A 12,131-nucleotide genomic window follows, 5' to 3' on the forward strand; every position below is an offset into this window, starting at 1 on the left:
TATCTGGGGGATGGGGTGGGAGGGCTCCGCATGCAGGGCTCGGCGCCTGTCCTTTCCCAAGGCCTATCGGGCCCCCCACCCCCTCCTGCAGCATATGTGTACAACGTGCAAAGTGTCCCCCCCTTCCCGCAAAAAAGAGCCCCTCCCAGCCAGTGAAAATGGCGGGGGGTGCAGAAAGAGGGGATGGGCACATCCCCTCTCCAAAGCGAGAATCCAAATTAAAAAAAATATAATAATAATAATAATAATATAATAATTATACACAAATGTAACCGTCAACAGGACACGGAGCACAAGAAAGGAAGTGGGGGGTCGAGCAGGAGGAGCCCAGGACAGGGAGGGGTGGGCGGTGAGATTGTCAACTCTTCATCAGGGAGACGGAGAGGAGGGGAGTGGGGATCGTCACTTTAATGTCTGTGAAGAGAGGAGATGGAGAAGGGGGTGTGAGGGCGTGGCCCAGGCTACGGGCTCTGTGCCCCCCACGCCCCTCTCCCAGCAAGGCCAGGACTCTGGTGGCAGGGCCAGCTCTGAGGGGGAAGTCATCGAGCAGAAAGACTGATGCTGGAGGCAGGGGAGATGGGCCTCTGGTCGGGGGGAAAAGGGTGCCGGTCCTGCCCCGTGCGGGCTGACGGAAGGGCGAGCTGGCCACAAGGCCTCGGGGGTGGGAGACGAGACAGGCTGGGGGTGGCTTATGGGGCAGTCCCTGGGTGGAGCAGACAACGGCAGACAGGAGGGGCGGCGCTACAGTACCCAGGTGTCGAGTCGCATCCTCTTCACAGCTGAGCCCTCAGCCTCAGGCTCTGGGGCTGGGCGCAGCAGGCCCAGTGTGGGCCCGAAGTCCCCCCGTCCATCATCCCGGTCCCCTGTCTCGTAGGAGCCCCCAGCCGGGCTGCTGAGAGCGTCGCCAGGCTCAGGGCGGGTGGCCGGAAACACAGCTGGAGGTGGAGGCGCAGGGCTGCGCTCACGGCTGGGGGACACTGGTTCCGATTTGATGCTGATGTGGGGGTGGGTGGTGACTGTGAGGGCGGCACCCACGTGGGGCAGGGGGCTGCCCGGGCTGGAGACAGGCAATGGGCATGGAGTGCAGGGGACAGAACAGAGGACGTGAGTGACCGAAACAGTGAGGGGAGGTCACAAGCCAGAGCAAGGACAGAGAATGAGAAGATGGGAGGCGGGGTTGGGGTGGGGACAGGTAGGTGGAGAAAGAGACCAGAAAGGCGGGGGGCAGGGGTGCCGAGAAGGGAAAGGAAGGAAGAGAAATCATGTTAGTTTTCTTTCTGACCCATGTCATCTTCTGCAGCCTGGGGGGCCCCCACCCCTGGGCTGCCTAGGGGAGAGGCTCAGGTGGGTCTCCCAGGCCCACACCACGGATGCCAGGGCTGCCACTTAGTGGCTCCATGCTGTCCACTGACAACAACCCTGAAGGGATCTCAGATCTCTGAAGGCCTCTCCTCTTCCCGTCTGTCACTCTCCCGCCACAGACACCGGCAGGGCGGCCCCCAGGACTCACATTAGGTTGCTGAGAGACACAGGGACCAGGTGGGGCTGCTGCTGAGGTGGCTGTTGTGGCTGCTGGGGCGGCTGGGGTGGCTGTGGCTGCGGCTGCTGCGGAGGCTGCGGCTGGGGTGGCTGCTGCGGCTGCTGCCAGGCAGTGACGTTGCTGAGCGACAGCCCCCCAGGTGAACTGAAGGCTGGTAAGGAGGAGAGCTCTGCACTGGTCAACTGGTAATCTGTACAGGGTAAGGGAGGAAAGTGAGGGGGAGCTTCCCACTGTGGGAAAGAGGATAGAGGCTCCCACGCCCTGGGGAGCCGCCTCCAGGAGTTCTATCAAGGTGGGGGGAGTTGTTAATGATAGCTGTGAATAATTAAATCAGCCCATCTGAACTCAGTGAAGACGGCACTCAAAGAAACGCAAATCTTAACCATGAGGTGCTGCTTTTTAACAGGATGTAAAAGAGAGGTGGTTTTCTAAAACAAGTGTTGAGCTTTTTTTCTTTTCCCCAGCCATGTGTAGGTATCACTTTTAGAATGCCAGTTTTAAAAAAGAAGGGGAAAAAGGTAGGTAGGGAAAGTCTAATACATGTTTAACTGTCATCTCTTCGACTGCCAAGTTCCAAGTGCCTTTCTGGGACAGAAGGGCATCGAGGGAAAGGCTAGGTGAATGGCGCCTCTGAATCGAACAACTGGAACACACAGGACAGGTGGCAGCAAGGGCTCAGCTGCTGCGCCCACAAACTCAAGAGGACGCACCTCTGCTGCCCAGGAGGGCCTGTGAGGGGAACGGGCCTGCGGGACAACCGCCCGGGGTCTGGTGATTTCCCTATGAGGTGGCGCATCTTGTTTTCCAAAATGCCTGTCTCAGTGAAGAAACTGTGATGTTTGCACTGTCACAGAACAAACAGAACCGTGAAATGTTTCACAGTTTACACAGCCCTGTTGTATTTCATGCCGCAGCCTGTTTGGGACTGTTTAGAAAATGTCTTCCCTGAGGAACAGGGCCGACAGCGTGGTGGTGTGGTGAGGAGGACGTACCGGCCAGCCAGCCCCCTGCCACACCACCTGAGGGGCTGTCTGCTCCAGCCCTCTGGAGCAGGGAAGACAGGATTATCTGTGCAGTGGAACAGACAGGAGCAGGATTCGAGCCACGGGGTCAAACCTCCTGGCCACCTCCACTCACAGGCCATGTGACTCTGGTGAACGAACTCTGCCTGTAAACTAGAGGCGATAAACCTGCCTGCCTCACACAGCTGCTTTGAGGACTGAGTGAGTTGATGCATACGAAGCTGAGAGAATAGTGTCTGGCACATAGTAAATATTCACAGGATTTACCTGCTGTTATTATTCATTCACCAGAGGCAACTGCAGCCTCAAGTTTGAGGAACTCTCCCCAGGTCACAGTGAAAACCAATGGCAGAGCTCAGACAAGACCCGAGGCTTCTTTATTATCTCTGAATCTCACTCTATAGATGGTCCATGCTTGCCTCTGGTCTTACAACAAGGTCAGCCAGGAGTGCTGAGACACTTAAATTTAAAAGGCAGACCCAGGGCAGACAGGAGCCCCGAGGACCAACTCTTTACAACACTCATTTCAGAAACAAGGACACCAATCCTGAGGAGTGCGGTGCCTTGCCCAACGGCCACAGCCAGTGACTGGTAGGGACTCGACCCCCAGTCCTGCACTTTCCCACCACACTCCCGCCCTGCCTACCTACAGACCTGACTCCCCACCCACCCGGCCCCTTGGTCTGCTCCTAGAAGGACCACCACCAGACCTCTGCAGCCAGTGTCAACAAGGGGCCAGGCCTGTCCCTACCCGTGATTTCCAGAGGCAGGTCACCCCCAGCTGGAGTTTGGACGGGGGCCAGGGACTATGAACAGTGAACAACTAAACAGCAATGTGTTCACTGGGGTTCTGTTTATATTCAGAGGGTCACCTGAAAACACCTGCTGTTTAAACTGAGATCTACGTAACGACTCCTGCAGCCGGAGGAACTGGAGCCCCTGGGTTTCGAGAGGATGTGAGAAAGCCCAAATGCTTCCCAGCAGGGCTCCGAGGGCAGCCCAGGGTCAGAATCTGCTTTCTCACCCACCTGACAAATAGCGTCTAAAGTCTGGCGCTGCTGAGCGTCTGTCCCAGGTTCACGGACACCAACTAACCTCCCTCCTGCTCCACAGAGACCGGTGAAGGGCCTGAGAAGACGGCAGGAAACCACCACCACGGGATTCTCGAGTCAACAGCAGCTCCTGAGCGCCGCCCTCTACCAACCGCGCCGGCTGCCACGGCTAAAAGGGCCTCAGAGAGCCGTCCACCCACAACTCACTGGGGAGAACTCCTACTGGGCTCCATGGGTGCTGCCATCTGAAACAGTCCTCTCTAAAGCTGCCCAAGGACACGACAACTTGGCAGTGCGCACACACACAGGAGCACGCGCAAGGGACAACGGACTGCACAGACACCTGGGTGATAAACTCTGGACCCCCAACACACATGCCAGGGTCTGCCCCTCAGCATGAGGCAGTCCCTCCAGCTCCTTCACCTGTCCTAAGGGCCTTTCCTACACACAGGGCTGGGTTCCGGAGTTTTGCACACAGGGAAGAGGTGGGGTTCTGTGGCTCTCTGTACTGGTGTCTGGGACCTACCTAGCATGATTCAACTCTGGAATGGGGGCTTGGAGAGTGGGGAGAAGTTTAGCGGTCTCTGTTCTAGTCTGATTTCACTGCAGAACAGCCCTGATGCAAGTCACTCACTTCTGAGACAAGCTGGGGAGCATGAGAGGCTCGCCTCAGTGAGAAAAACAGACCAGGGCCCCAGCCACACAGATGCTCTGAAGCAAGGTGACAAGGCGTTTCTGCACTGGGAAGTCCTTCTTGACACAGCAGCTTGGAATGCAGGGAAGGGTGTTCAATCACAGACTGTCCCTGAGAGGGTGTGAGTGGGTGACAGGGGCCAGGACAGCCCTGGGGACCCAAGAGAGTCCAAGCACTGGGTGTCCTTTCTGAATTCTTCTACCCAGAGACCTCTCTCACATCACCAAGTGACACGCCACCTTCAGATCCCCTCCCCCACCTTCATCCGACTTCCTCCTCCCTTCCCCCATCATTATTCCACCAAACCAACATCAGGGTGAGAGCCCGCTTCCTCCTCCTCCACCTTGCCCTGGAGTCCCTACTTGGCTTTCCCAGGAAGCTGGATACATCTTCCTAACCATGCCTCCCTCTCTCTCATTTCCTCATCCTCCTCCTCCCGGACCTGGACACGCTTCCCTCCCCACTCCCCGACCTGGTCAGCCTGAGTCACCCAGCTGCTCAGCCCACCTCAGACGGGAGCTGCCCAAGGACAGGGCTCTCCTTCTCCATCAGGTCCTATGTAAAAATAAGGGATACTCACACTCACTTAAATTTGATTTTTCAGACGAAACAATGAATAATTTTTCCATAAGTACGTCTTGGAGACAGTTTCAGGAACACCATCACCGTGTGAACGGCATCTGATGTTGCTGTTTACTAAGTCTGGCAGCCTTAACTAGGTGCTGTGCTGTGTGTGCTCATTCATGTCCGGCTCTGCGACCCCAGGGACTATACAGCCCACCAGGCTCCTCTGTCCATGGGATTTCCAGGCAAGAGTACTCGAACCTCCTGGGGGCTCCCCCAAATCAACGGCCTTCCTCAGACTGGGGCAGCCCCAGAGAATACGCTCTGTTTGCTCGGTGGTCCCACCTGCCCCAAGGGCAACTGCACCTGGCTACATGTAACACAGACACTCACCTGTATTGTAGGCAGTGGGCATGGAAGAGAAGGGGAGGCCCTGGCTGAGTAAACTCGGTGTTGCCACGGAAACCACTGGGGTGGTGAGCGAGTGGGTAGACTGGGAGACCCCAAGGCGCTGGGCATTGTTCTGCAGGAGAAAACAGTCTATCAGAGGTGGCAGATGGGTGGGCTGCTTTACCCGGGCCCCTCACTCCAAAGCCCAGCAGGGCAACTCAAGGCCCAGGTGGGATGCCTCAACATGGAGGCCCCAGAGATACACACACACACACACGGGTGCACACAGAGACGCTGAAATCCACGGAGAGAGACGTGCACACACAGATGTACTCCCACCTACACATGTGCAAAGGGGGAGGTGCACATGCTGGCCCCGTGGCCCCAACACCAGCCAGGGCCCCACCTCCACTCTCCTCCTGGCTAGCCCCTCCACCCGCCACACTGCAGCACGCAGCCCGCTGGCATGTGTGAAGGGAACGCAGGGCCTGGCGTGGCGTGTGCCTGCGTGTACGCACACACGTGTGTGGGGCTGTCAGCTCCATCTGCTGCTGAGTCACTTGTTTATTCCAACTCCACACTGGGGCCGAAACTGCCGCCGTGTTGGCCGCCAAAGCCTGCCTGCCTTTTCCAGCCTCTCTGGCCTCCCGTCAGGGAGTTGGGGCGGGGAGAGCCCCCATCCCACTCAGGCTGAGGGTGAGTATGTAAGTGTGTGTGCGTGTAAGAGAGAGAAGAGTGGCTGTGTGTGCCTCTGAGTGCCTGTAAGATGGGCTGTATGCAGGAAGGAGCACACAGAAGATGGGGAGGCAGGGAAGCCCACAGCCAAGGACAGCTCTGGCCTTGCCTGGCCTCAGCTTCCCCTAGAAAGCCGATTTTCCTGTCTGGCTGGCACTCCGCTGGAGGGCCCTGTCCTGGGTGGGCCTGAGTAGAGTCAGAGGGCAGGGGCCTAATGCAGGCATGCTGCGACACAACGAGATTGGACCTCTGAGGCCTGGGGCAGGCCCGCTCCCCTCTCGTGCACATGTGCAGGTACACACAGAGAGGTCAGTTTGCACGAACGCAACGTCACAAGAAGACGTCCACAGACACTCAGGTACACACACGTGCATGGGTAACCCCTTGCCCCCACCCCATTCACTTCTGTATCCCACCTGGCACTAAGCACAGCTCCTGGCAGCTAACCGAACAGCACGCACACACACATGGGTGAAAGGACAAGGCGCACACGGCACTCCATGCTGGGGGCCACAGAGCAGTAGGTTGGCCGGGGTTCAAAGCCCCAGCAAACCCTCACAGCCTCACTTACCAGATCTAAATGGTCCTCAGTCTGGCAGCAGAAATAAAACCAAGGGGATGGCTCAGTCTCTGGCCTCTGCCCTTCCCTCACACCCCTGCCCCCAGGGCCATCCCATCTGCCTCTCTGCATCAGAGCAGGGGCACTGTCCTGACTGATCTCGGAAGGCGCTGTATCCCAGAGCCCACCAGTGAGGAAGTCCTCGCAGGCTAACCCACGTCCCTCTGCCGTGACAGCAAGTCCTCCTCTCCCTCTCCTGCTATCATCAGGGAACCTTCTCTCCCACCTTGTGTCCCGTTTCACCTCCCCCGAGGCTGGTAATTCTGCGTTCCAACCTCTTGTAAGGCCCTTTGGGAGGAAGAGCTCTTAAAAAGCCACGATTCCACATTCTCTCGGGAAGCCCTAGCTGCTGGTTAACTTTCATCTCTTCTGCTGGAGGTCAGCTTTGTCCTCCCTCCCCACTCTCCCATTCCTCAGCCCCTGCCCTTGGTCCAAACACCCCACTCACCAAGTGATGCATTAACCCCTTTCCTCCCTGGGAAGTGATGACCCTCAGGTCAGGCTTGCGGCTGGGGGCTCCAAGCTGGGCGCTGTGGGCGGGTGGGGGTGGAGACTTGGCAGGGATGACCTTGTTTAGGCTATTGCCATTGGCCACAGGGAGGAGGCCAGGGGAAGCCCGAGCACTGACATAGCCATTCCCTGGAGAGGTGAAGAGAAAGGGGTAAAAGGAAGCACATGGACCTACCACTTATCCTTATCAACTGTGCCAGAAGGCCCGTTACCCAGAACTTCTCAGAATCATGCTCATGTTTTGAGTAGGGGCTGAGTTCTCTAATTTTCCCCTAAAACCACCTTGTCTTGGCAATAGGGGGAGAACACCCCTTACTCCTCAATCATCAGGTTCATCCCCATGCCTCCAAGCTACATGTGATGGGGCTGGGTGGTAGGAGCTGGTCACTGATAACAGGAAGTCCAGCACTTACCCCCAACCAGGCCCATAAAGACACAGGTGGTACAAAGGTAGCAGCCCAAAAGCTAAGACTCAGTGAGGATCCTGGTCACAAGATCAAATCAATACCCAAAAGACTGCTCCTCTTGCCTTGAGCTGGGAATGTCGGGAATGACGCCCCATGAACTTGTCATGGCGGTGTTATTAGAGCTAGCGGGCTGGTGACACAGCTGCCCCCGTAATTAGACTGGTAATAACAAGCAGAATAACCATCTTTTACACTTGTTCCACACTCCATAACCCACACAGGGCCTTCACATACACCTCAGCGTATTTAATCCTCACACTAACCCTGCAAGAACGGACAGGACATGTATCATTAGCCATATTTACAGAAGCAGAAAAAAAGCCCACTTGGCAGAGGTGTGATGTGTCCAGAGCCACACAACCACTTTCTACTGCTGTGCTTGAGGGTCTACAAGGATCACTGTTCTTTAAGGTCTGCAGACGTTTCTCAGGGCCTTTCTTTGCGGGGGAGGGGTATTCACCCATCCCTGCCCCATACACAGCTACTGCCGAGGGGGCAGTAGTGCATGGTGCCTGGGGAGTGCTAAACCCCCGAGACGTGGGAGTGACCACAGTCAGAAGTGTCGCCTTGCTGTCTCCTGAGAGCACACTGCTTCCCTTGAAGTGTGCGGCTGCCTCCATCCCAATTCCCGGATCACTCCGGGAATGGCAGGAATGTCAGGGTGACGTCAACAGTGACATTCGAAGTCCCAGTCACCAGCGCACAACGGCACCAGGCAGGAGGGGCTGTCAGCTGCTGGGGGTGGGGGGGGGCATGGAGGGAGCAGCCTTTCTTCTGTGGTTCACAGATGTGTGCTCCCAAGTGCACACCTACTGTCTGGATATTCCCGTACAGATGAGAATGTCTGCGCGTGAGAGTGTATGTGAGTCCACGCCTCTATCGTCGGCAGTGTCAGATATTTGTATCCTCCAGACCCCAGCCAGACACCCCTAACTCAACCAGAAGACCCTGGAACCTCTCCTCCCACTGGAAGTGTTGGTGAGTTCTCGGTTTGCCCAGAATTCCCTAAGCCTACATGTTTGTTGATCGTCCACACCCATCACTGCTACAGACAAAAAAATCCAGGGGCTTAAAAGTCCTCAGACTCTGTATACCACCAACTCAGGTCCTGGGATCTTTCTCTCCTCTGACCTAGGTCCCTCGTGGTCCCTGGACACCTGAAGCCACTGAGCAGGCACTCTGGCCCACTCCCAGACAGAAGAGCAGCTTTACTCACCGACAGGGCTGGGGCAGGCTCCGTTAGCACTGCTGAGGTCTCCCCCCAACATGGCCCCTGGAGGAAGAAGAACCATGAGCTGACAGGATGCCCCCTTCCAGGGTGAGGCCTGGGAACTGAACGGGGAGAGGAGTTGCAGCCCCTTCCCTCAGGAGCCCCGCACATGGGAGAGCGCTGCGGTGGGGGACGCGGGGCAGTCACCGTGGGGACAGAAGCCCCAAGTCCTCACCACACCTCACTGCCGCCTCGCCACCGCCGTCGGCTCGCTCACCTGCACTGGCTGGCCGCTGGGGCAGGCCGGGGGACACGCTGCTCCTCTGCAGCGCTGGCTGCTGGGGGGACAGGAGCCGTGGGTCCGTGAGGGATGATGTCACCAGGGAAGGGGTGACCAGGGAGCCGCTGGGATTGCTGAACTGCAGGGAGCTCTGACTGGACACGGGCACCGTGACGGGCATGGCAAAGTTGGGGGCCGGGACAGCTGACTAGACAGAAGATGGAGAGGCAGGGTCAGGCCAGGGTGACCCCTTAGCCTGGACCCACTTTTCCTGGGAGGGCAGGCTGGGGCTCCCCTATAGTCTCTGGGCTGTGTGTCCTACGGCCAGAAGCAGCTCGATCTCTCTGCTCTGGGGCCCCCTGGAATCATGCCTGCCCCTCCCACCAAGGAAGAAGGCAGGCTGGAGTGCTTTGGGATCCAGTTCTGGCCCAGAGAATGAGAAGACGACTCGGCTCACTGCAGATGGACCCGGGACACCTAGAACCCCCCTAGTGGAGGTGGGTTAGTCCTCAGCCAGGCAGGACACACAGAGAGCAGGTTAGAGGCCCTGAGTATAGACCCCAACTCACACACAGAGCTGTTAAGGCCGAGCGCGTGGGTCGGGACACCACCTCACTAGTCGTCTCTCATCCGCCCGCCTGCTACAGAGGGTGTTCACCCACCTCACCTTCTTCCCCTTCAGCAGTCTCTGCCTCCCCTCGACAGCGTGACTCAGGGTCTTGGGCTGGGGTGTCAGAGCAGGGCGAGAGAGGCCTCTCCCCAGAACAGATCTGGACAAAGAGCACAGCCTCCACTTTCTAGTTATCTAAGGCTCGCAGGCCATCTACACACTTCTTGCTGGTGAGGCGGCACTCCAGGCCTCTCCCAGCTTATGCTCCATGACAAGGGCCACAGGTTTATCACAACCAGGCTCAGAGGGTCCTCAGTGGTCACCAGCAGCCCCACGCGGCTCAGAGCAGAACATCCACCAGAGGCCGCCGAGGGCCGGGGCGCAAAGCCACACCATGCACCACAGGGAGGCGCTCCTCCATGCGACTACTCACGGCCAGTCTATAACTCTGCATCATTTTATCAAACTCCTCGTCTATCTTTTTATATTTCTCCTCCGTCTGGGGGGTCAGGGCAAACACCTCGTCCACCTCAGGGCTCTCACATTCCCTGTGCTTCTTGTGCAGCGCCTGGGGGGGAAGGGGCCGGGAGGGGGGGCCAACAGAGAGAGAGTGAGTGGGGCTCACCCCATAGCGCCGGAAGAGCCCGTCCAGCTCCTCGCTGGCGCGCCGGTACTTGTCCTCCAGCAGGGGGCTCTGTTCCAGCGAGTCCTCCCCGTCGGGCTCCGGGCTGTCGCAGCCGTTGAAGCCCTTCTTCCTCAGGGTCTGTAACCGCACCACTACCATCAGCAGGGGTGAGGGTCCTCCCCCGCCTGCCTCTGGCGCTCCTTCCAGCCCCTCCCTAAGACTCCCCTGCTGTCTCCCCACCTCAGGGTTCTCAGCCCCCTCCCCTCACGGTGGCCCACCCCTCCTGAGGCACCATGTGGCTATGTGGTTGGTGGTCGGGTGGGCATTTCTGGGGGATGGTTGAGGGGCCAGCCCTGAGCCGGCGGTGCCTGTGCACCCTTGGGTGAGCCCCGGCCAGAGGCGCAGAGGGCTCCCCGGGAGAAGGCAGCTCTAGGGCTGACTGCCTGACTCCACCCCTGGGCTCTGTTTAAAAAAGAAGGGGAGAGAGAAGCAGAGCCTGAGACAGACAGGGAGAAGAATAAGAGGGAGAAAGCAACATCGTTCCTTGCATTTCCTGAGTTCCTGGCATGCACCGCCCTGTGCGCTGTCCCCAACCGAAGGCTCGTGCTTCTCGCGCACAAAGCAGGGCACGCACCCGACGCGTCTAGAGGAGACCCCCAGGCTGCCCTCTCCACGCTCAAAACATCTTCACAGATGCTTGTTTTGTCTTGAAAATGAATGTAAATTTTACTTTCTAGTCTAGAGTAAACCTATTTTCTCTAATATAAAAATAGAGGAATTTCCTCCATATCTGTTAAAATCAAGTCTTGCTCCCAGAAGGCAGGCCTGTGGCTCCCCAGGCGCCCTCTTCATCGGCACAGGGCCTGCACCCCCAGTGAGGGAAGCAGACACTGGGCTGTCTCATTCAATGCACAACACTCTTCAAAGCAGGCGCTGGCCCCATTTCACGGGGGTGGGCACCAAGGCTTGCAGAACCACCTGCCCAAGGCCACACAGCCAGTAAAGGCCGGAGCTGGACTCCTAAGCCCATGTCCTTTAATGGTTCATCAGGTCAGCTCTCTCTGAAACAGAAAACAGAGCCACAGGGACCCACAAAGGGACAAAGACAGAGCAGGAGGGATGGAAACAAAGAACGAGACACAGAGAGAAAGAGTCAGAGGCGGGAGCACATCAAAAGATGGAGAAGGAAGAAAAGAGAGAGAATCTGAGAGAAGACAGAGCAGAGACGTCATGCTACACCTGACAGACGTGAGGAAAATGGCTCAGAGGGTGCTGGGGGGCGTGGGCTGAGTGGGCAGCCCCAGCTGACAGCTACCTTGCTGCCCTCCTACCTTGCTGCCTTCCTCCTTCCCCGGGTTTGTGTGAGAGGATGTGGGTTATTCTGCGTGTGCACATGGGTGAGGGGCTTCACGGGGCAGGTGTGCACACGTGTGGGCGTGGGGTGTGCAGCTGCAGGCGGGGGCGGGGTCTGCGCGCGGCCCACCTCGATGATGTCAGCGTTGGTGCGGCTCTCGTGCGGCTCGTTGTACTCCGTGTACTTGAGCAGCACCTTGTCCATGTCCGTGCTGGCGTACTGGAACAGCTTGTTGGAGTGGTTGAAGATGATGAGCGCGATCTCGCAGTCACAGAGCACGCTTAGCTCGTACGCCTTCTTCATCAGCCCGAACTTCCGCTTGGTGAATGTCACCTGTAGATGGGTGGGTGGGCGGCCAGGTATGGCTCAGTCAAGGGCTGCCCAGAAGTCCCACCTGCAGGCCGCTGGACATAGCCCCTGCCTCAGGGTAACACAGCCCTGTTCTTAGGAGCCCCTGTC

General features: G+C 57.9%; 1 protein-coding gene across 6 annotated transcripts in view; it reads right to left on the bottom strand.

The window, feature by feature from the left end:
• Window positions 1-233: 233 nt before the first annotated feature.
• The window catches only part of MEF2D (myocyte enhancer factor 2D), a 31,003-nt gene continuing 19,105 nt past the window's right edge, over window positions 234-12,131 (bottom strand). For 3 of the 6 annotated variants that reach the window (XM_069576728.1, XM_069576708.1, XM_069576717.1), the window contains exons 3-12: window positions 11,802-12,005; window positions 10,319-10,456; window positions 9,081-9,291; window positions 8,810-8,866; window positions 7,065-7,255; window positions 6,569-6,589; window positions 5,266-5,395; window positions 1,511-1,730; window positions 751-1,057; window positions 234-414 (exon numbers count right to left, since the gene is read on the bottom strand). In XM_069576728.1, coding sequence (XP_069432829.1) covers window positions 403-414; window positions 751-1,057; window positions 1,511-1,730; window positions 5,266-5,395; window positions 6,569-6,589; window positions 7,065-7,255; window positions 8,810-8,866; window positions 9,081-9,291; window positions 10,319-10,456; window positions 11,802-12,005 — 1,491 coding nt within the window. In that variant the 3' untranslated portion in view covers window positions 234-402. Of the gene's footprint in view, window positions 415-750; window positions 1,058-1,510; window positions 1,731-5,265; window positions 5,396-6,568; window positions 6,590-7,064; window positions 7,256-8,809; window positions 8,867-9,080; window positions 9,292-10,126; window positions 10,262-10,318; window positions 10,457-11,801; window positions 12,006-12,131 lie in introns of all 6 variants that reach the window. The other 3 variants (XM_069576739.1, XM_069576747.1, XM_069576752.1) reach the window with 3 other exon arrangements.

Source organism: Ovis canadensis, chromosome 1 (assembly GCF_042477335.2).
Source record: "Ovis canadensis isolate MfBH-ARS-UI-01 breed Bighorn chromosome 1, ARS-UI_OviCan_v2, whole genome shotgun sequence".
NCBI classification, from domain to species: Eukaryota; Metazoa; Chordata; class Mammalia; order Artiodactyla; family Bovidae; genus Ovis; species Ovis canadensis.